Raw genomic sequence first — 24,856 nt, 5'->3', positions numbered from 1 at the left:
CTGTGAGTTCAAGGACAGCCTGGGCTACAAGGCAAATTCCAGGACAGCCAGGGCTACACAGAAAAACCCCTTCTTGGAAAAACAACAACAAAACAAAGAAAGGAAAAGAGAGAATGGTAGTTGGAATGAGTATGTTCACGTGTGAATGACTGACTGAGCCCCGGTTGCTGAAATTGCTTGGGAAGAACTAGGAGGTGTGTGCTCTGAGGTGTCAAAAGCCCACGCCATTCCAGTTAGCTCTGCCTCTCTCTTCCTGATGCTTGTGGATCAAATGTTCTCAGCCACTGCTCCCGTGGACCTGCTGCCTGCCGCCATCTCCCACTCTGCTGTTCATGGACTGGCTTTCCAAAACTGTATGCAAAAGAAAACTAAATGGTTTCTTTTGTAAGCTGCTGCCTCAGTCACGGTGTCTCAAGAGCAGCAGAAAAGGAACCTACGACACGGAGGGAGGAAGACCACACTACTTCCTTACGCAGTCGTCTGTCTAGCAGAAACTCGGTTGTCTCTAGGGCTCTACACTCTGCCTGTATTTTGGGCCCAATCTTCAAACTGGAAAAAGCAGTCAGAAACAGGCCAGAAGCGCCCAGCAGAGGCTCTTCTGAAGAGATGCTTTATGGGCGGGATGTCTTATTTTTATGCTTGTTAGAGGAATACACTGTGGTGCAGTGAGAATTTTGTTTTGATAAACAGAATTACTATAAGAATATGTTTATGTTTTAATTCCAGTGTGGGATTTGGGGCTACAGCAGCTGACTATGATTTGCCTTGCGTTCCAGCAGAAGCATGGTTTGCCATTGACAGATAGTTTCTATGACCCTGAGATTTCTGGGGACTTTTCAGAGGGCAGATAAATGCTAGGGCCCCAAGAGGCACAGGGGGTGTTGGTTGTTTGTTAAGTAGTTGTGTGACAGAAAGCAACAGGAAATTAGATACCCTAGTGCCCATAAGTAGTAGGAAGTCGTCTAATGACAATGTCCCCCCCTTTCCCTCTATCCTTTTTTCTCTTCTATCTAGTGTTAGGAGGTTGGAAGAGTGGAAGAAAATCTGTGCAGAGGTGTGGAAGAAAAAAGTAAGCACAAATTAGCCAAAGTATGGCTACACTGGGGCCTCATGACAGGGTCTGACACAAAGAAACCATTTAAAAAGCAACCACCTACATCTGCGGGCCTGTCATTAGATACCCACCGAAGTGCTTCCGCATAGAACAAGTACTCCTTCAGCTGGTCTGCATAGTGCTCCTCGTCTTCCAAGATATCGTCAATAGAAGACGCATACCTGTGTAAGGAACACTCGAACTGTGTCAAGAAGAACTAATGTTTTAAAGTGGCAGCTCACAAGCACCTACAAGTCCGTCTCCAGGGATCCCAACAGTCTCCTGGTCCCTGTGGGCATCTGAACAAACGTGTCATTCACACACAGGAACACACACACAAAGATTAATGCTTTAAAAATCTTTCTTAAAAACTAGTTAGTTTGAATATGGCATAAGAGAAATTAATATTTAAAGAAAATATTTTCCTACCTCTGAGTAGCCTAAGGTGCACTGACTGAGATGCAGTGTAAAAGTGAGGGTTTGTATAGGTTCGCTGTGGCAGTGTTGATCCAAGCTCATTAACACACCCAGTACTTGACATACTCATCTTGTTCGTGATGAGAGCATTTAATACCTTGGTTTAAAAGAGCTATTTAAATACAGTAATTATATTTTATTGATATAAGGTGTGTGTGTCTCTCTCTCTGTGTGTGTGTGTGTGTGTGTGTGTGTGTGTGTGTGCGCGCGCGCATGAATGAGCGTACACACAAGCACCATGGTCCATGGTGGAAGACAGAAAACAGCTTTCAGGTGTTGGTCCTTTCCTTTCACAATGTGGGACCTGGAATCAAACTCAAGTCATCAGACTTGGAAGCAAGGGCCTTGACCCACTGAACCCCCTCATTGGCCTCAATGTTGTCTTTTCTTTTACAATTTTTTTCATTTTTGTTTTGATAGGAACATTCACATATGCATTATACATAAATTTATATTCAAAGGAAAAAAATTTGAGGGCCCATCTAAGTGTCCTCAGACTCCCTGTGCAGTGAGGGGTCTTCTGGTTCTCCTGCCTCTATCTTCCCAGTGCCTGGATGACAAGTGTGTCCTACCACAGTGGGTTACCATGGTGCTGGGGACTGAACTCATGACCCTACCAACTGTGCTGTATCTTAGACCTGGAACAATGTGTCAGTGCCAATGCTGCAGTGGACTTAGGCACATGTGTGTTGTATCAGTATCTCCACACCTTTTTCAGCTTCTCCAATGAAATGGTACCTTATGCAGCACTCATTTCTATGAATTTTACATTAAGAGTTCTTTTTCCTCTCTGGGCCTGGTGATACATGCCTTTAATCCTAGCACTCAGGAGGCAGATCTGTGAGTTCTATGATAGCCAGGACTATGTAGAGACTCTATCTAAAAACAAACAAACAAAAACAAAAAACCCCCCAAAACCCCAAAGCTCCTTTTCCTTTGTACACTCTCTTCAATATTCTCCTAAAAGCTACACTTTTAGTTTTACTATAACATATACAGTAATCTAAATTGAATTACTTTTTATATAAAGTATAAAATTATATAAAATATAAAATCTCTTTATGGCCATAATATAGCTCTACAATTAATCTTGAAAGCTAGATTCTTTGTCAAAACTGGTTTTGGCTATTTCAACATCATATAAACTTTAGATCAGTTTTTGTCTGTTTTTAAGACAGGATCTCACACAACCTTGGCTTGTCCTTGGCCTTAGATTGGCATTTCAGACTATGATATTCTTTTACATTCTAGATGAGAAATGCCACTCTTAAACAACAACAACAACAACAAAACCCACTTTTTATGAAGCAGCTTCCCCAACCCAGAGTGTGCTCTGGCCGAGGTTCTGCTACTCCAGGAAACCAATCAGCAGACCTCTCCACAGCACCTGCCCTGAGCTGGGCCTCACGGCTCCGGCCTCACCCCCATGGTGTCAGCTACAGTTCTGGAGTCTCTGGAAAACCCTGGTGGCCTTCTCCAGTCAGCAGCTTTCAGCTTTCCAGGTTTGTCCAGCCAGAGAACCCAGCTGCTCGGGGACTCAGAGCCACTGTCTTCCCAGCTCTGGCCGGCAGTGCAGCCCTACTACGTGACAAGGCAGCAGAGGCCGAAAGGTGAAGAAGCATCTTGAAAATATTTACTACTGACAGTGTTAAAGTGCGTCAAATAACGTTCTGTGACACTGGACAGCACATACAGACTCTCTCTCTCTTCTGTCACTACACTGAGCAGGCCCAGTTGCTTAGCCCCTCAGGTACTCACACGTCCATGTGATGCCCGGCACTCTGCAGGCCGTCGCCCATTTCTTTTTCAATGGCACTCCATTCACTAGAAGAAAAGAGAACAAAAATACCATCAACTAGCTCTATGGGATATTATTCAACGGGACAGTTTACAAGATCCTTTTCTAGTTAGGACTCAGATTTGGATTTGCTGTCCTGTGATTCAAGTCCACTGGCTTTCCCTTAAAATTTAATAATTAAAGGTGAGAACGCAGGCACACAAAGCTGGCTCAGTTGGTAGAATGCCTACCTATCTTGTCCCAAACTCCAAGTCTGATCCCCAGTACCATCCAAACTAAGTATGGCAGCACATACTGTAAGCCCAGCACTCGAAAGGCAGAAGCAGAAGGCTCAGAAGTTCAAGGTCATCTCTGACAACATGAAAACTTTAAGGCCAGCCTGGTCTACACAATGAGTTCCAAACCGGCCAGGGCTACCCAGTAGGATCATGTCCCCAATGACCTAAGGTTGGGCTCAGTTCCCACAGGACAGCCCACAAACTCTAGTTCCAGAGGGGCTTTTGGTCTCCATGGCCAGAGGCATGAGGGTACACATATATACACACAGGCAGAACACCCCAATATAAGATCAATTAAAAAGCATTAAAGATGATCTAAGTAACCACACTGGGAAAGTCGCATATACATACATATACTATCTTCCCCAGTTTGGGGACTGAGCCTAGGGCCTCATACAACTGGACAACTGTTCTCCCCTGAGCTACATATACCTCCAGCCTTTACTTTCTAATCACTGAAACACTGAAACACTTGTCTTGCCAAAGTCTTCATATATTATAAAATAATAAAAATAAAAAGAAGAGAAAGTATCCACTTCTATTAGATAGTAGTTTCCAGTGATTCTCCCCAGGCAATCAACAGAGAAAGTAAAAGACCCTGTGCCCCTCAGTCAGGAATCTCACCCAGTATAGAGAATTTCCTCCCCACTTTGTTTACAATGCCTTTAAAATAAAAGTATTTATTTGAAAAGTGAAAGCTGTTGCTTCAGGACATCACTGACCACTGCTCTGCCAGGCACAATGAAACATGGCTGTAAATGTCAACACTTGAGAGGCAGTGATGGGTGGATGGTTTTAAGTCTGAGATAAGCCTGGGCTCCAACAGAAGGAGTTCCAGGCCAGCAGAAGCTACAGGGTTCTCAAACCAGCCGGAGTCTAGAGAAATGTAAGCCCAAGGACCAGAGTGTGGACAGCTAGCACTCATTCAATATGACAGACAATCCATCTGTGATCCCAGTGCTTGGGAGGGAGAAACGGAAGCCTCCCAGAGCAAGCTGGTAGCTAGACTAGTCCAAACTGGTGAGCTCTAGATTCAAGTAAGAGAACATTACTTCCTTCGATGATAAGGTGGAGAGCGATCACAAGAAACCCAATGTGAACCTCTGGCTTCTACACACATGCACATACTTCAACATGTGCACACTCCCCAACATGTGCATCTACTCACATCTGACCACACGCACACAATTAGATATACACTCTCCTGACTCAATACAGTATAAAAGCTTTAAAATACTGTTTTTAAGTCAAAAAGCTAATTGGAGCTAAATGCTTTTGTTCATATGACACTTACCTAAAAACTCTCCCATAATTCCCATGTACTTTATATACACCATACAGTCGATCTGCTACTCTCTGAAATATTTAACACAAATTGGTATTAGGTTGAAATCATATATAGATTACCTTTTAAAAATTCATATACATTTTAAGAGATGAAAAATATCATGCTTAGTACAATAAACCAAGAAAATACAGCAAATACTCTCCAAAACCCCATCAAACACTAACACAGAATGAGCGTGTACCCGAATATTTACTAGGTGTTCCCGGTTCTTTTTATCAGTTGCTAATTACTACTTTTACAGTTCTGACAGCAGGAGAAGCAGGACTCAGCCCAGCACATCAGCACCGGCTTTAAACAGCTGTAGTAAACCAGGGTCCTGTATTCTCACAGTCGGAGCTAAGGTACAGAGGAGCTCCTTTCTGGAGGAGAAGAGGACACAGGAAAGGAGAGCCTGTGACATGCTCTGCACAGTGCACACACAGCTCTTCTCCTCTAAGTCTCCTAACACACTTCAAAGATTCCTAGCTGGGCCTGGTGGCACACACCTCTAATCCCAGCATTAGAGGGACAGAGGCAAGTGTATCCGTGAGTTCAAAGACAGCCTAGTGGGTTGGGGATTTAGCTCAGTGGTAGAGCGCTTGCCTAGCAAGCGCAAGGCCCTGGGTTCGGTCCCCAGCTCTGAAAAAAAGAAAAAAAAAAAAAAAAAAAAAAAAAAAAAAAACAAAGACAGCCTGTTTACAGAGTGACCCTAGGCTCCCTATAGGGAGACCCTGTGTCCAAAAAAAAAAAAAAAAAAAAAAAAAAAAAAAAAAAAAATAACTTCTGATTCTCTCCTGCCACCCTCTCTGACTGAGCTGCAAACACCAGACATTTCCATATTTATGAACAACTATAAATACTACATATGATGTCAGCAACTATCATTCACATCTTTAAAATGCTAGCAGTATTTTTAGAATATTAGAAAGGTTATATTAAAATGTGATTCTGTCTGGAGAAGAAGCAAAAGAGTACAATAGGAAACAGAAATGTGCAATTAAACAAGTATGAGTTCATATTTGCTTTATATGTGTTTTGCCTACATGTATGTCTATGCATCGCATGTATATACTGCATGCACATCTCAAGAGGGCACTAGATCCCCTGGAACTAGAGTTGCACATGGTTGTGAGCCACTGTCTAGGTGATGGTAACCTATTGGGTCTTCAGAGCAGTAACAAGTGCTCTTGGCCTGAGCCACCTCTCCAGCCCCATGAGGGCAGTTGTTATGTAGAGCTGTGAGACTACATCAGAGTTCTCCACATCTTTATGTTGTGTCTGTAGCAGATAAGGGCATCATCTCCGTCAGCTGGTGTGCCAACCAGGGTGACCCACCAGGTGTCAAGTTTTCCTCCCATCTTTTGTCCAGAATGTCTGTAGGTGGCTAAGAGCATGTGCTCCTGAGGCAGATTTAGAGTCTCACTCTAGATCCTGGATCTGTCTACTGGGAGGTATTAGAGTTTACAACAAATGACCTGCCTAGACTCTCATTATTACAAGGCACACATCCATGTGAGAAGAGTGAACACCTACAATGTGATGGGCAAGCACCAGTCTCCTGTTTTTAGAAAACAAATTCTGAAAGATTACAGTATTTGTCTGGTGTGAACAGCAAGGACCAGATTCAAACTTCTTGGCGCTAAGGCCACCTGCTTTGCCTAAGTAGTTCTGTTTGACTTAAGTATTTAACTCATACCCAGCAGTTTTAAAAGACTTTTTCCTAACAGAAAAGATAATACTTCTATTTTTCCTTTCCTTTCCTTTCATTTCTTTCATTTCCTTCCTTCCTTCCTTCCTTCCTTCCTTCCTTCCTTCCTTCCTTCCTTCCTTCCTTCCTTTCTTTCTTTCTTTCTTTCTTTTTTTCCCCCTAAAACAGGGTTTCTCTGTGTACCTTGGCTATTTTCAACTCACTCTATAGACCAGGCTAGCCTCAAACTCAGAGATCCACCTGCCTTTGCCTTCCAGAGCGCTGGGATTAAACGTGTGCACCACCACCACCTGCCTTAAACATCTAAGCCAGTGGTTCTCACCCTTCCTGATGCTGCAATCCTTTAACAAAGATCCCCATGTTTTGGTGACCCCCCCAACCATAAAATTATTTTTGCTGCTACTTCATATTTTGCTACTGTTATGAACCATAATGCAAATATTTCTGGAGACAGAAGTTTGCCAAAGGGGTCCACTGATCTAAGTCTTCTTCTACAGTTGACATTGCATTAGGGAAAGTCCCAGGGAGCTTTCTGTGTGGTTTTCAAGCCTATGTTCATGTGGGCCTTTAACCTTCTATCCTGCTGATACTCTCCATGTGTCATGCCCTTTCTCCCAATTTCAGAACATGGTTTTAAAACCCAAGTTAGTCAGAAGATGTCACGTGGTTCCACAGTTACAATTAGAACTTCACAATAAGTCATATTCAATGTGTGGAATTTTAAGGTAATGAAAGATCCAGAAATTTGAGCTCATCAACTCAAAATTCTTTCTAATATTCAGTCCTTGCTTCCAAGTAGTAAGGTAACAGGGAGAACAACCCACTCCAGTGTGGCTTTCTTTACTTGGCATTTTACAGTATATTTAAGGAAGCTATTATGGTTTGATAGTTCTATTACAGCTTTGTGTATTGGAATCTTGGTTTTCAGGAAAGTGTGAGGCCTAGTAAGAAGTCTTTAGATTACCAGGGACAATATCTCTGAAAAGATTCAATTATCGTGGGACCCCAGCAAATGCTTGTTGAGGATGGACTGTTAAAAAACTGAGCAAGGTGGGCCCCTCCCCAGGCTCTGGCTTCCTGAGATCTCTAACACATGTTCACACCATGATGTGATCTGTCACGTTGGTGGGCTCTTTTATTCAATATATTCCATCTCAGGAGGATTTTGGCCAACATATGACATGACCCCAGACCAGCTGATCCTGTCTCCGGTTCTAAGGTTTCCTCTGGGAAGATTAGATGACAAATTTCCAGGTACTCTATTTACTGAAACATATTTTTCCCCACATGCATTACAACATGTCCAAGCATACTGGTTGTTCCTTATCCCTTTTGTCATGGCAGACTAGTACCTTAAGTACATTTATTCAGTGGAATTTATTCTGTGGAATATGCAATGAGGAAGATGAGGCAGGGGGATAGTTAAATTCAAGCCTGGGCTGCACAGCAAGACCCTGTCTTAAAGGACCACAGATACAAGATGTCCTAATAGCCACAAATTATCCCACAAGGCTTCAGGAAAAACAAAAACAAAAACAACAACAACAAACAACAACAAACCCCAAAAAACCTCAAAGGCTGAGGAATTATTCTATGGAGTCTAATATAAACTCCTTTATTATTTACATTCTACTCTGAAATGACAGACATTTTGATAAGATGTCAAGTCAGTTACACCATGACACGCCAGGAAGAAAGTGACGGGTTCAAACTCTTCCAACTGTTCCTAACAGAAAAGCCCCCGCCCCACTTCTCTTAAAAGGCAGGTTGTGATCTGAACACACTGGATTTTCATGTAAAATCGGCCACCCGTCATGAATGCACCCAGTACTTAGAGCATGCTGACTCAGTGACAAGGCCGTCCTTGGGGTGTCACAGAACTCTGGCTCACTTACGGCTCTGACGCGAAGGAGGTGTGAGATGACGGACTGCAGCTCATCACTGTAGTGCCTCAGCTCCGTGAATCTCCTGGAACAGGAAACAAAACCTCGCTCAGGAAAACAAGCAGTCAACGTTTCCACACAAAATGGCAATTCCTCAGAGTAATGGAACTTCTCTCTAATCCCTGAACATTATAAACCAATACAAATAGAAAAATATTCTAAAATAAAACAGCATCAAATGCACACACAAACTGAAAGCCAAAAAAAGATGCAAAAAGAGACCGAGGTAGAGATAAAGCCTGTGGGTATGGAAAAGTATTCTGAAACTAAACAAAGCAAAACAAAACAGGAAAAAGTCTATGGTGCTGAAAAACACATACTGCAACCTGAATAGCGTCTCTAACGTTCTATATTCTTAACGGTTCTGTTACCTTTGTTCCCAATTCTCCACAAAGACCCCAAGCTTGTTTAAAATAGCTGTGTCTGTTTCACTCTGTGAATGTTGGTGTGCACCACTTGCACCCTGGTGCCCATGAGGTTAGAAGAGGACACTGCATGCCTTGCACTGGAGGGAGCTACAAGTGTAAACCATTAGGTGGGATCTGGGACTCAAACTTGCATTCCTCTGGAAGATCAACAAGTCTTCTAAGCCACCGAACCATCTTTCTAGCCTGACACCAAGATTCTGATGTCACTCTCCACACAGGTAACCGAAGCCAGCATGTGGGAGAACCTCACTTTCACTTCTGTCGTGTTACTTCCCAACTTCTTCTTCTTCTTTTTTTTTTTTTTTTTTTGGAAGCTGAGGACTGAACCCAGGGCCTTGAGCTTGCTAGGCAAGCGCTCTACCACTGAGCTAAATCCCCAACCCCACTTCCCAACTTCTTTTTACCACAGTTAACCCACTGTACTCTCAAGTCACCCTTGAAGTTTCTTCTGTAGTACTACTCCCTTTCTTTACCCTAATCTAAGAATTTCTGAAATGTCTGTTTAAAAAGCCTACTGAGAGGGGCTGGGGACATGACAGAGTAGGGTAGAGAGATGTCCAGGAAAGCCAGAAGACCTGAGTTCAAATCCCAGGCACTCACATAAAAGTCAGGCATGGCCTTCATGTCTGTAACTTTAGAAATTGTAGGGTGGAGATGGGTGGATCCTGGGAACTCACTGGCCAGCTAGGCTACCTGGACGGTGAGCTTTAGGCTCAGGGAGAGACACCATCTCAGAAAAGTAAGGTGAAAAGCAATAGACAAACCCTAATGTCCTCTTCTGGAACCTGCATCTATCTATTCACATATACCATTTACACGCACACACACACACACACACACACACACACACACACACACACACACACACACACACATCGCCCTATTGAGACCTTGGCATGGTAGCTTACATTTATAATTCCTTAGCTCTTGGGAAGCTAAGACAGATGGCTTCCTGTGAATTTGAGGCCAATGCAGATTACAGATTAAGGTACTAGCTTTAAAACAACGACACTAAAAACCCAAGCCAAAGCCACTACTGGGGTCTCTCACTGGGAGAAGAGAGTGAGGAGCCATAGACAGAGGTCCCTCAGGTCTGATTAGAACCACCTTACCCCAGGGTCTCAGGTGCTGGTCACCCTCAGGTCACACTAGGGAAAGGCTCATCGTAAGAGTGCAAGTCTTAGATTCTCAGCCATCTTCTCATTAATCTTTCAATAAATATTCACTCCATCATTTGTATGACTGTGTTTATGATTATGATGATAGCATGTCACCACATTCCTACCTCCACCTTGGAACTCTCTCCTAACCACCCTGAACAGCAAGCACTCTTACAGTTACTAACATAGCCAAAGCTTGACCTCTCTGTCCCTACCTCACCCCACACACGCTCTGCTCCCCACAGCCTTAGAGAGTGAAGCCTGAGAGCATTCTGTCCTCATCTCCTCCGCCCACACCCCCTCCTTACACCAGCCCCTATGCTCTGCTTCTTAAACACTGCTGAGATCTCCTTGCACTCCCCCAGCCTCTCTGCCAGTCCCTTAGGGCAGTATCAGCAGCATCTTCTCTCTCCTGGAATTCTCTTACTGTCCTGACTAGACCACTAGTCGGCTCACACATTCTAACCTGCCCACGCTGCTTGGAAAGTCTTTCTAAGGTCAAAACCTACATAATTCCTCTGCTGTTAGACTAGCCACTGATCCTGAGACAAAACCTAAATTCTTTTTTTAAAGATGTATTTTAATTGTATGTGCTTATACAAGGGACTGCAGAGGTCATAACTATTGGATCTGGAACTGGAATTACAGGTGGTTGTGAGCCACCTGACAGCTGCTGGGAGCCTAACTCAGGACCTCTGGGGAACAGTAAATAACAGGCCCTGAGGTCTGACATCAATGATGCAGCTTAGGACACTACCCAGAGTCCCTGCTCATCTAGTCAGAAGCTGCTGGCCAGCCTGAGGTCCAAACAGCCTCTGCTCCAGGCACTCCTCTAACGGCCGTGCTTCTCATCTGAGAAATAATCTGGGCATTAAAGGGCCAAAAGCGTGGCTGTCCTTGAGTCAACCCACACTGGAAAGACAAGTTTACACCCCAATTGAGGCAGAAAATTGACTCTATAATTTTGCTTACATTTATAGGATAAAAATCTTAACACTTTTGAGACAATCAAACTCTGGGGGAGAAAGTGGGAATGGACAGTGAGAGAGTGAGACTTCTCATTTTATAATTCTCCATATACCGCAATCTGCACATACGCCTGACAAGTTATTAGGGTAGAGTGCCCAGTCAAACTACTTTTAGATGTCTAGATTAAATTATAAAGAAGATATTTTCCTAAATAATTATGAAGTGCTTTCTTTATAGAGAGCCAGTGCTTAGCTAGCAGATTTTCCTGCAGAGGCTAATAACTGCATTGCAGTATTAGTAAAGGTTGGGGGAAATTGTTAAACTCTGTCAGTCCTTCATCAAATCTTATATATTTGTGTTTTGTTTTTGTTTTTTCAGACAAGGTCTATATACTATATAACCGTGGCTGGCCTAGACCAAGTGCTGGGATGAAAGGTGTATACTACTATGTACAAGCCTTGATCAAATCTTATGCTAAGGACTAGGAGTCAGAAATCCTTTACAGTTAATTCTTCTAGGCCTGATTCCCTAAGGTCCTTTCCTTTTAGATCAGGCCTAACTACAAAGTTCTTACTGCCCCATTGGGTTATGAGAAATTTCACAGGAAGTAAGCAGTTGATGGTGCAGTCCACCCAAGTTAAGGAAACTGAGGTCCTAACTTGCCAGATGACACACTGTCCAAGGCACACCGCTCTTTTACCACCTGAGGAACAGAATGCAGTGTTTCCTTTCAAGTGACAGGAGGGTTAGGGAGGAAACAGCATCTCTGTGGGATCAATCACATCACCAGAGCCAGCGTTAAGACTCAGACACCCAGAGAGACGGTCTTCAGAGACCAGATACTGGGCATGGGAAGGCTTCAAGGCGAGGCTGAAGACTCCAGCAAGCCTTGGACAGCAGCAGCAGCAGTGAGAAACGGAGGCAAGGATTTTCCAGAATTGAGAGCTAAAGTCTTTGCCAAAGTTAAAATCCAGCACTGTCTGCACATCAAAATAAGGACCGTCTCAGAACCTGTGACATGGTATGGCTAGAGACTAAGGACACAGACATGATCGGGTCTGAATGCCATACTCTCACAACACCAACCATGTCCAATCCCTGAACCAGAGGCAGCTGGGAGCTATCATGTAAACACAGATCCCAACGGAGCCTGTGAGCCAGGCTGTCTGCACCATGCAACCCTGCTTACCTCCTATTCCTCCCTAGACACTGCCCAGTCACTCCACTGCACTGCTCTTCTCTCCCCTACTGCTACATTCTCCAGCCTCCAGTCACTGCACCGTCTCAACCGGACACACGGCTGCCCAAGCAAATCGCATCATTAAATAAATCATTATTTAAAACTCATCTTGGAATGACCTCCTTCAAGGCTTTTTTCTGAATATGTATCTTCAATCTGGAAGCCCAAAGGCACAAACATAGCTTTAGTCAGCTGTTGTCTATTTTATATTGCTCTCCTGTTTTCTTATGGTTTTAGTCTTGACTGTCTTACTACTCTGAAAGTATTAAGTCATACGCTTTCTCTTACACTTTCTTCTTAAAACTTCTTCCTTCCTTCCTTTCTTCCTAAGTCAGGCATAGTAGTGCACACCTTTAATCCAAGCACTCAGCAGACAGAGAGCAGGTAGATTCGAGGACAGCCTGGTCTATATAGTAAGTTCTAGGAACCAGATACATAGTGAGACCCTGTCCCACTTCAAAAAAAATTTTATTCATTTTATGTGTGAGTGTTTTGCCTCCATGTATGCGTGTGCATGGTGTTCACAGAGGTCAGATGAGGGTATGGGATCCCCTGGAACTGGAGTTACAGATGTTGTGAGCTACCATGTGGGTGCCTGGATACTGAACTCGAGACCTCTGTGAGAGCTGTCAGTACATTTCCACACGGAGCCAACTCTCCAGGCTGCACTTACACCTTTACAGTTGTGCAATCAGCCATCACCTAAGAGAAGACTCCCCAGCCCCAAAGGAGCTCAGTGTATGGTAAGTCTGTGTTAGTATAGAAACCACAAATGTTAGTCAGCTGCCGCCTTCCGCTCCAGGTTCTGCGTTTCCAGCCTTAGGGACTCTTACTACAGTGCTCCAAGCCTCTGCTCTGTTTTGATTTTTATTTTTCCTATTTCTGTGTGAGTAAGTGGGTGTGAGCATGTGTGTGCTATGGCATACATGTGGAGAAGTTAGGTCTTTCCGTCCACCAAGGCTAGCTGGCCTGTGGCCTTCTGGGAGATTCTCCTGACTCCGCCTCCCATCTCCCCAGTCTTTCACCATCACATCTGGCTTTTTAATATGGGCTCTAGGGATCCAAGTAATTGTCAGGCTGCACAGCAAGCGCTTTCCCCACTGAGCTGCACTGCCAAGACCTGAGCCTCTTAAAGGCAACTCGACTCTACACCATTTATGCTACAGTCTTAGCACAAGAAAGAGAGCGAAGTAGAAGATGTGGAGACTCAAAGGACCTAAGCAAGTCCTTTAAATGTTACCATGTAGTTCCCCTTTAAAAGAAGAGCTGTGACATTAAATATGATTTAATTGAAGCCAGTATTTTTGGTTTTTTTTTTTCAGGCAAGAAAAATTAGCAACTAAAGTCACAGTAAATTAAACTTCTTGGCAAGGTTATAATGGACACAAGATTAGAACTGTTTATTTATACAAAAACAAACTAGTAGATTTAAAAATAAAACCGAGGTCCCCAGCTCCGAAAAAAAGAACCAAAAATAAATAAATAAATAAATAAAATAAAACCGAAATTTTCATAATCTAGCTGGCTTATCCTCTCAGTTCTGTCTGAATGGATTTAGTTTATTTGCAGCACAGCATAAAGAGGCCCTGAGTGGCCACAAATGACCTGAGCTGCATTTATACTCTCAGTGCAAGGTAAAGGGCGTTTATAGAGCCCTGAAGTCATGTAAAACAGACGATGCCAGCAGATCCCCCTTCTCACTGCTTTTAACAGTTAGGTCTGGGGAAAATGAGCTTCTATGAAGCAAGTACTAGAAACAGCATTTTGGTCATCTCTCTGAAATAATTATTCTGGTTTTCTGGAATTTAGGAAAATAAGCGTAAAGCCTTCTTGTGATAGATACCATTTTAGTAATGAAGTGATTATTTTAACTTATTATTAATCAGCTGAGCCAATCAGACTTAGTACAGAGATTTTACATATTAAGATTCTGTTAAAATAGGATTTAAAACAAGTAAATTTCCTTGCAACTACAGGTTAGGGTGATCGTTTTGTGCGCAGTGTAAAGACGGTCTCCATTATTCAAATGCTGATCTCTGTGCTGGCAGAGTCTGAGTGCAGGCTGGACTGGGAGCAGCGCCTGGCTCAGTGTTATATAGAAACTCTTCCCTACCATCCTCTGACTGGTTTAGTAAAGAGCTGAATGGCCTATAGCCAGGCAGAGGAGGAAGGGCAGGATTCCAGGGGAGCTAGGAGCTCTGGGAAGGAATCTGAGGTAGCACAAGATCTGCCTTGCAGAAGCCAAGAAAAAGAGGGAACTACAGAGCCACATGGCAGAACTCAGATTAGAACAAGCAGGTTAATTAGATTGTAACAGCTAGTTGAGAATAAGCCTAAGCTAAGGCCAAGCTTTCATAATTCATAAAAAGTCTCCATACCATTATTGGGAAGCTGGTGTATTACAGAAAGTCTGAACGGCTATGACTACACATTAATTTTATTTTATACTCTGATGATAATATCAGTGGCCATATCCCATTTAAAATTCTAAAAACCTGCAAACAATATGGATAAATAAAACCCAGTAATTCAAATAACCTTGTATAGCCAAGAAAAATATGAAGAAATTCAATTGACAAAGTCTTTTTCATTACACTGATAAACATTTGACTTAAAAGAGCTAGTTAACAAAACATTAATATTAAAGGATCAATAAAAACAATAGATCCTCTAATGAATATACATCCACCATTGTCACAAACTTTGTTTCTTTTAGTTATAACTTGTAACTTTAGTTCTGATCTATAAAACACCTATTATTAAACATGCATGTCATTATAACATTTTTAAAAACTTCAATGGGAGCTGAATGAAAGAGGCCAATTTGAAAGGCTACCTTTGGGTTGGGGATTTAGCTCAGTGGTAGAGTGCTTGCCTAGCAAGCACAAGGCCCTCGGTTCGGTCCCCAGCTCCGAAAAAAAGAAAAAGAAAAAGAAAAAAAAAAGGCTACCTTTTTATTTGGTACGTCAGTACTAAAGAACATAAATTATGGTAATAGTAAAAGTAAAAAGTCACTCGAGTGGAGGGAGAGAGGATTTCAGGACATCAGTTACGTCTACTCTGCGTGGCCCTGCAGCAGTACACACTCATCCCAAACCACACATGGCAAGAGCTGCCCCAGCGAGCTCAGACCAGCAACCAGCTCTGTCTGTGTAGTGCACTGCTGTGAGAGGTGGAGGAGGAGAGTCTGGGAGGAAACGGATGGAGGAGGTGTCTACACCTGATCTCAGTGTTGCTGTAAACCTCAACTAAAAAAGAATGCACTGAACAGCAACAGCAGAACAGAATATGCGAAGTGTGGTGACACATACTAGCAAGTCCAGCACTCAGAAGGCATGATGAGAGGGCCGTGAATCTGGGCCACATGAGACCCTCCGTCAAAACACCAAAATGGAGATAAATATGCACTTCACACGCATACACATAAAATAATAATAGAAAAAACAGAAACAAAAGGCCAATGATGATCATTACCACTTTCTAATTTCCAAGAACTTAGAATATTCACTTATATTTTATATTCAAAATTTATGTTAAACATCAAGAAGGGCTATAGATTTAACTTTAGTAACAGAGGGTCTGCCTAGCACGAGAGGACCTGGGTTTCATGGTTAATACTGTCATCTGTACATTATAATCAGACATGACATGTTAAAGCATCTCTAAAAGCATGCTGTCTGCAAAGAAGCGTGCAGTGGAGAAGCGGCCCACCCACCAGACTGAGAGTGAGCAAGCTCTAAACCCCTAGTGTGCGTCCTGCCCCAGCGTCACATCTGCCAACGCCCGCACCCAGGGCAGCACCAGACGGACGGTCATGACGTCAAAGACTCATGCAACGGCACCGCAGGGCCCTTACCTTCCTGGATTCTGCCTCAGTTTTTTGGCACACAAACTAGATTGTTAGTATATAGAGAATACATAATGTTCTTAAACTGTGCACATTTGATAAGCAGTCACACAAGAAAAACTACAGGAAATTACTTCTCATTTTTCTGATATCTTCAGCATGTAATGAATCTTTCTAGGAGAAAAAGCAATGGTCTTATTTTCTAAAACTTCAGACACAATCTTACCCAAATTATAAAATTTCAAAATCAGTTTTAGACTTTAAAAAGGTTTTACTAAAAGTGAATTATTATTTAAAATTTAGCAAATTAAGTGCATACATTCAGAAATGAAAAATTAAATAGATTGATAGGCACCATTCAAAACAACATTGCAAACTGTTATTAAAACAAAGCCTTACTTGTCTGGGTTTTTCACTCTGAATGTTGCATTAAGCGCTTTTAACCTGGAGTCTGCCTGGAAAAAATAATTTGTTGACTTAATACAATTACATTTCAGGGTATGAAGTTCAAACATTTTTACTTTTCCTTCAAAATTAAAGTGTTCGAGTACCTTTTTTATATCACATGTTGTAAGCACATTAAACATACTGAAGAATACTTAGTAATTCTTTTTGAGAAAACTACACAGGCATGATTATGAATTAGAATGACTATTCTTCCATGAGTGCCAGCCTTCAGTGATTCCGAAGGACACCTTCAAACACCAATGTACCAGTGATGCCGTCAGCTCTGCATATGGTGTGAGTCACAGCACAAGTCTGACTTCTCCCCACAGCCTTGCAAGAGAAGCAGGGATCCGCCTGGGTCAGCCGTGCACGTGGTGCCTCATGAAGATCCTGTGCTCTCCGAACCTAATCCTCGGGTGGACTCTAAACCAATGGCCTTCCTTTTTCTTATCCTAATCAACGTCTCAGAAAAAAAGAAGCTACCTATAATAAGTAATGCTCTGCTAGACGAGCAGGCTGGATGGCATCGCACTGCTATACAGCCATGCCATCGAGTTGACGCCATCCCTTTCTTTCTGTTCTGTTGTGGCTTTTGAGACAGGGTCCCACTCATGGAGCCCAGAGCTTGCACTCCTTGACCTCTGAGCGCTAGCTTAGCACAGGATTGCAGGTGTGAGACCATGCGCCTGGCCTAGCAGACAGCGTCTTATTTCTAGATAACTGTTCTCTCAGAAGACAGAGAGATAAACACTACACAAGGATCTCATTTCATGGAATGTATGCTTAACATATTTAAATCCTAAACTTTTACAAACACCTGAGCCAGGGGTGGTGCGCATACCTTTAGTTCTAGCACTTGGAAGGCAGAGGCAGTGGACCTCTGTTTGTTTGAAGCCAGCCTTGTCTAGATAGTGAGTTCCAGAACAGAGACAGTGAAACCCTGTCTCCAAAAACAGGAAGGAAGGAAGGAAACTAAATAATTTTTTTTTTGCCTAAGCACAGTGCTCATTGAAAAAAGGTAGTTCAATTATTATTTTTTTTATTTAAAAATGTCTACCCTCATGAAGACTTTACATTATTCTAATTTCCAACTCACAATTACAAATGTTCTCAATTAATAAACCAGAGTAAACTGAAGCCACCAGGACTCCCCCATCCCCTAGGAAACAGAAGCAATGTGATAAATGTGTCCCCCCAGCCTTGGCCTCTGCAACATCAGAGCCCAAGGATCTGCCCAGCTAGGATACTGAAAATATGTAAAAATTTATTCCTTTTGTTTTATGTGTATGAGTGTTTTGCCTGCAAATATGTATGTGTATCAAAAGTGTACCTGGTGCCCAGAGGCCAAAAGATGCCTGGAACTTGAGGTACAGATGGTTTGTGAGCAACCACATGGGGGCCAGGAAAAGAACCCGGGTCCTCTGCAAAAATAGCAAATGATCTTCATAGCTAAGCTACCTCTTTAACCTCTCCAATCTTGCTTTAAAATAATAAATAAGCTTATTTATTCATGTGGGGGGTTTTGCCTACATGTAAGCCTGGCATGTCTGTGTACCGTGTTCATGCCTGGTGCTTGCGGAGGCACTGGGTCTCCTGGGACTGGTTACAGAAAGATGCTGGTAAGCTACCACTGGGTACTGACACTTGAGCTCGGGTCCTCTGGGAGAACAGACAGTACTCACTATTAACCACGGGGACATGTCTCCAGTCACCCCAAATCTCACATCTGTTTGTTTATTTTGAGGCAGGATTTCCCTATATAGCCCAGGCTGTCCTTGAACTGAGAGACCTGCCTGCCTCTGACTCCTGGAATTAAAGGTATGCTCCACCATGTCCAGCTTCAAATCTCACTTTTTTTTTTTTTTTTTTTTGGTTTTTTTTTTTTGGGCTTGGGGCCGAACCCCGGGGCCTTGCGCTTCTTTGGCAGCCCCCTCCCCCTGACCTAAACCCCCACCCCCCAAATCTCACTTTTGATCCTACAATTTTTTCACCTTTTTTCCCCCTGAGACAAGGTTTTCTCTGGTTGTCCTGGCACTCACTCTGAAGTCCAGGCTGGTCTCAAACTCACAGACCTCCGCCTGTCTCTTCTTCCCAAGTGCTGGGGTTAAAGGTGTGCACCACCACTGACCAGCTAGAATATATTCTTTTTTTCTTTTTTAAAGATTTATCTATTCATTTATTTTATATAGCTGTCTTCAGACACACCACAAGAGGGCATCAGGTCTCATTACAGACGGCTGTGAGTCATCATGTGGTTGCTGGGATTTGAACTCAGGACCTCTGGAAGAGTAGTCAGTGCTCTTAACCACTCTCCAGCCCTGGAATATATTCTTAACAGACCACTAGCTTCCACCAACCCAAAGGCTAAGAATGTCATCCAAAAGCATCTGAAGCCTACAGCAGCACTTTCCTGGCTTTGCTGTAACCTGTCCACTTGCTGTCCCCACCAGTATTTTACAAAAGGCACTAATGTATGACTGTCTGTTCTGTGACTATAAAATTCATGCACCCTCCACAGCACAACACATCAATCTAGGCAACCTACCTTCGTGTTTCCAGCCCACACTTGTTAACCTTAGGATACTTCCTTATTCCTTTCTTGAGAAAGAAATGTGTTTTGTGTTGCTAGCCACTATGACTGGCTAACACTCACCTTAAAGTAATTCTAGAAAAATGAACCTACTGTCTCATTAACAATGATCATAGTCATTTTCTTTTATACTACTTATCACTTTTCAAATTATTTTTATTTAAGTAATTTACCACATTACTACACACTCCTTAAAAACATGTCAGTCACCCTGGCTGGCATAGCACTTAGAGGAATACTCAAATTCTGCAAGCACCCAGAACGTGGAATCTCAGAGACTAGCAGAAGCCTAAGCCTTGTCTCTGATGCTCCAAGCAAAAGGAAGGGTTCCAGATGCTTCTCAATCAGGCTCTAGTCATCTAAGACTGGGGCACACACAGCAGCAAGTATTCTCATAACAAAGTTAACTGCATGTCTCTGCACTGAACAAGTTTATGTACTCATTACTCTAGGAACAAACCCTTTGCTCTGCTTCCACTGAATTACATACCATAATTATTTACTCGAATACTCAAAACATGAAGTGGGGCTTGGGAGGAACACTGTATTTCTAAAAGTAATAGTAAGCCATGTTATGTCCATTGAACACTGCAGAATGCAATGTTTCCTAATTATAGCTTATATGATATATGACCTTCACAGAAATTAAATGTGACCTTGTATGTATATGCCTATCTATGTATGTATGTACACAGTGTTATACATGAATGCATGTGTGTATATTTATGTTGTGAGGCTTTCCAAGAAGACCCCATTTCCTTCATGGAAGACTTGAAACAAGAAGTATCCATAATAAAATAGAATTAAAACAAAATAAATGAAGCTATGGAATATCTCCTATTTCTTTCAACATGTGGCTTTTTGAATTATTAATTCAGTGTTTTATATTAAGTATCACCTTTCAAATACTTTATAGAAGCCTCAAGTTTTTAACCACAAGGCTGTGCAAAAACAAAACATTACATAAATACTTGAAAAGCTATGTGACCACACAATTTAAAGGGCTGTGCAAACAGCACGTTCTGTCATGACCATCAGGTGCTTTCATGGACTAACAGATAAGTGACTAATGGTAAATCAGTGACTAAGTAGCATGATAAATACGCACTTAAGTTACTTGATTTTAGTCTTGTGTTGTACTTATTCACTTGTAATATATCTTATAATATCCCTTAGAAAACTCTTCCAAATACGAGTCTTTTTAAAAGTTTCAAATTATTTCCAATCCATCCCTGAACTAAAATCACAAAGTTCCTTTAAGCAGTACCAAGCACTGAATTAACAACCAAGGAACTGGGTCTGCCAGTAACATACTCAACTAACGAGAGTCAGTTCACGACAGCTCCAGACACTGCATTACTTCCTGCTTACTTTGTGCTGAATTCCAAATTCCCAGATGCCAACACATGAAGCTCCAGGAATTACTTAGTTTTTGTTTGGTTGGTTTGCTGCTTTGAGGATGTGTTTCAAGTAGGCAAGGCTATCTCCAAACTACATAGCTCAGGATGACCTTCAACTTCTGATCCTCCTGCCTCCGCCTGCCAAGGGATTTTGAGGTATCCCACCAAGCCTAGCCTGAGGTGTGTTTAAGCTACTGAACTTATTTTTCTTGCTGGGTGCATCTTTTTTTTTTTTTAAGTTTTGATCAAAATAGTTTCTCACAATGTAGCTCTGGCTGCCTTGGATTTCATTATGAAGACCAGGCTGCCCTCAAACTCCTCCTGCCTCTGCCTCCCGTGTTGGGATCAAAGATGCGTGCCAGTGTACCTGGCTATCATTTATGATCTTATATTAGATACGGATCCAGCATTTCTTATCTAAAACGCTTGGGACTTCACATTGTCTCCCGACTTTGCCAGCTGAGCATCCCTAATGTAAAATGAGAAATACAAAATACTTCCAACCCTAAAATTGAATGATACCACTAAAATGTTTTAAATTTGAAACATTTAGTACTTGAGAATATTTCAGATTTTCATTTTAGGAACATTCAACTTGTATTTTAAAATTTTGTGTTATGTTTGTCTACCCTACTCACATGATTAACACCAGAGAAACCCCTTTAAATCTGAGATAACCTGTGCTAGTTGGCCCGCAGGAAGGTCTGGAGAGCTCCACTTCTACACTACTGAGCTTCTCAATCTGCAGGCCACAGCTTCATTTCCAAACCCCACTGCTAAGGACTGTGAGCCTGCATCACTAACAGAGGCCATTGCACAATGACTCCTACTTACTTCAGACTGGGGACCACGTCTCATGCTCCGGAAGCATGACAAAGGTCTCACCCTTTAGCCTACCAATGTTGGAAAAGCCAAGCATGCGTTTCCTAAGTATCTCGTCTCACAGGGTAAGCAAAATGTGTGAGTCAGAGAACAAGTAAGGTGGTCAGACAAAATTTAAGGAAATGAAAACGAAGACATACTAGTATCCTATAGGAAAAATCTACAGACTGAATTTAATTACTGATTTAAACTATCTTCTGATAGAATTAAGAAACCGCCTATGGTAGTCAAAACAGCACTAAAACTACACAAATCAAAAGTGACCTGGGTGCTTCTTTGAAACCCGGCCAAGGACATTAGACACAAAGCGGATTCCCATCATTTGCTCAGTCAGCTCCAGTGAGTACACGCTGCTATGCTGGGAACCGTAAAGGGATGTGAAGAGTCAGCCCATACGACTGTCCTTACCTTCAGCTGAAATCCAGTCTCATTCACAGTCTCCTTCCAGTTACCTTCCTAAAAACCAAAGTCAGTTTTAGAGACCATTACTGCAAAACCAAACAAGTAATAAATAACATTCCACATAAATAATCTGAGTATCTACTATTCTGTTCTTAACTCAAGTGATATGGGAGACGTTAAAACCATTCTCTACTTCAAAGCTAAACATACAATGCAGACTCCAAACATCGAAAACACACACGTCCAAGACTAAACATACAATGCAGACCCCAAACACTGAAAACACATGTCCAAGACTTAGACACCTGGCTCTGAACACTAAAGACTAACTGTAAGTTCTCATTTAGGTAACTGTAACAAAGTCTTAGCATCCTCAAGTATGGAAATTGACCTTTGGTGGGGCTGGAGAGACAGCTCAGTGATTAGGAGCACATGCTCTTTAGAGCAGAAGACCCAGGTTTAGTTCCCAGTGCCCACACTGTGTACCTAATTCCAGTTCCCAGCCCAGCTGGTGACCTGCACACATGTTGTGCACATATATACATTCAGGCGCACACGCGCGCGCGCGCACACACACACACACACACACACACGCACACGCACATGCACACTCACAACTAAATAAGTAATCTTTCACAAGCTCAGCTATGGGGCTGGCGAGACGGCTCAGTATGCAGGTAAAGTACTTGCCATGCGAGACTGTCAACCCGAACTCAAACCCAAGAACCCGTGTACAGGTACAGAAGAGGCCGACTCTACAAAACTGTCCTGGGACCTCCACGTGTGCCACGACAGGTGTGCTCTTCCCCACATCACACGCAAGAGAACACATGCACACAATAATATATAAACTAAAAGAAAATCACAGTCAATGACATAATCCAATGACTCAAATTTCACACTAAACCAAACACAATAAACTGCCTATCAAAAGCTGACTCAAGGGGTTGGGGATTTAGCTCAGTGGTAGAGCGCTTGCCTAGGAAACGCAAGGCCCTGGGTTCGGTCCCCAGCTCCGAAAAAAAGAACCAAAAAAAAAAAAAAGCTGACTCAAAAGGACTCAAGGATTAGCATTTTATAATTTTTTTAAAAGCTTAACTCTAGGTTTTTAAATATTTTTAAAAGACTAATTAAAAGAAAAAATACCTGTGTTAGAAACAAATAGAAGATTTTGTCTCTACAGAGGACCGGATGTGAAGCGACCCTCAAGAGGAAGTTTTCTAAGCCTATCCGTCGTCTCTCCACAAAGTCTGGATCCATGTTGTCAGCAGACAGTTTATGCCACACGAACTCTGCCTAGGGAAACAAAGCAACCATTAGGAACAGGCTCAGCCGCAGGCACACTTAGCTCTCACCCTCTGTCTAAGCCAGGATCACCATTGCCGTGAGGAAGCACCATGAGCACAGCAACTGGGGAACAAAGGGCTGATTCGGCTCACTTTCCCCAGCCCTGTCATCATCAAAGGCAGTCAGGACAGGACCTCACACAGGGCAGGAACCTGAGGCAGGAGCTGATGCAGAGGCCATGGAGGGATGCTGACTATAGGCTTGCTCTCCATGGCTTGCTCAGCCTGCCCTCTTATAGCACCCAGGACCACCAGCCCAAGGACGTCACCACCCACAATTGGCTGGGCCCTCCCTTCTAAATCCCACATCAGTCACTAATTAAGAAAATGTCCCATGGGTTGCTTATAGCTCTATCTTCCAGAAGCATTTTCCCAACTGAGGTTCCCTTCTCTCAGATTACACTAGCTTGTGTCCAGTTGATATAAAACTTGTCCACATGGGCTCAGAGGTTAAGAGCACTGGCTGCTGTTCCAGAGATCCTGAGTTCAATTCCCAGCAACCACATAATGGCTCACAACCATCTGTAATGGATCTGATGCCCTCTTCTGGTGTGTCTGAAGTGTTATTTGTGTACATTAAATAAATATTTAAAAAAATAAAAATAGGGGTTGGGGATTTAGCTCAGTGGTAGAGTGCTTGCCTAGCAAGCGCAAGGCCCTGAGTTCGGTCCGAGAAAAAGAAAAAAATAAATAAAAATAAAAATAAAACTTGTCCACACACTCTCATAAAAGAAACTTCTCTTTACAAGAGGAGGGCACTAAAGAAAACCACACGTGATCAAAACAGAGAACAAGTGAGCCTGTGGTGCTTAAGGTGCAGGGACCATCTGAGGCAGAGACGGAAGGCTGCTGGGAGGCTGCATCTCCCAGGAGTGACAGGGGAGTTATACCTGTAAACCTGACTGCCTCAACAAGACCCCCACAAGGACGACACTTAGACACAGGCTAGTGTGGAAGAGGAAACCTTATGGGGCTTCGACCCTACAAAACCTGTGGGCAACTAACAAACGCTAAAAATGGGAGGAGTCTAAAATGGGAGGAGTCTTTCCATTGGAAAAGCCTAATTGGTTATCCAGTACCAAGGGTCAGCCTTGAAATCATATATATACAAATAACATTATACAGATTGAGCAAACTGTATCTATATATTTAGGAGAAATATATATAGGAGGCAAAGGCAGGTGGATCTCTGAGTTGAGGACAGCTTGGTCTACAGAGAGAGTTCCAGGTAGCCAGGGCTACACAGAGAAACCTTATATGGAAAAGTCAAAAACAAAACAGAAAAACACAAATAAATGAATGGCTCACTGCTGACTTCTTGGCTCCTACTGCTGTCTGTGTCTTACCCGCTTTTCTGGGAGGGGTGGCACGACGACATGTGGGTAGTACACTAAAAGGTAGTTTCTCAACAGCTCGAACTCACTGTACCGCCGCCACAGCGAGTCTGTGAGGACGCTCTGACCGTCGGCATGTTCAACTGAGCTGAAAAGGAATCAAACAGCATTTCTATTACTTAGGAAA

The 24,856-nt window shown here is 42.7% G+C and overlaps 1 protein-coding gene across 1 annotated transcript in view; it reads right to left on the bottom strand.

Moving 5' to 3' along the window:
• Window positions 1-24,856, bottom strand: part of Snx4 (sorting nexin 4) — a 55,058-nt gene that overhangs the window by 8,992 nt on the left and 21,210 nt on the right. Inside the window, exons 3-10 of the mRNA XM_032900137.1 lie at window positions 24,682-24,817; window positions 23,136-23,285; window positions 21,996-22,043; window positions 16,668-16,723; window positions 8,577-8,649; window positions 4,941-5,002; window positions 3,329-3,394; window positions 1,186-1,275 (exon numbers count right to left, since the gene is read on the bottom strand). Coding sequence (XP_032756028.1) covers window positions 1,186-1,275; window positions 3,329-3,394; window positions 4,941-5,002; window positions 8,577-8,649; window positions 16,668-16,723; window positions 21,996-22,043; window positions 23,136-23,285; window positions 24,682-24,817 — 681 coding nt within the window. The remainder of the gene's footprint in view (window positions 1-1,185; window positions 1,276-3,328; window positions 3,395-4,940; window positions 5,003-8,576; window positions 8,650-16,667; window positions 16,724-21,995; window positions 22,044-23,135; window positions 23,286-24,681; window positions 24,818-24,856) is intronic.

Source organism: Rattus rattus, chromosome 4 (assembly GCF_011064425.1).
Source record: "Rattus rattus isolate New Zealand chromosome 4, Rrattus_CSIRO_v1, whole genome shotgun sequence".
NCBI classification, from domain to species: Eukaryota; Metazoa; Chordata; class Mammalia; order Rodentia; family Muridae; genus Rattus; species Rattus rattus.
Note: the sequence above shows the minus strand (reverse complement) of the source record. Positions and strands in the feature narration are given on the sequence as shown.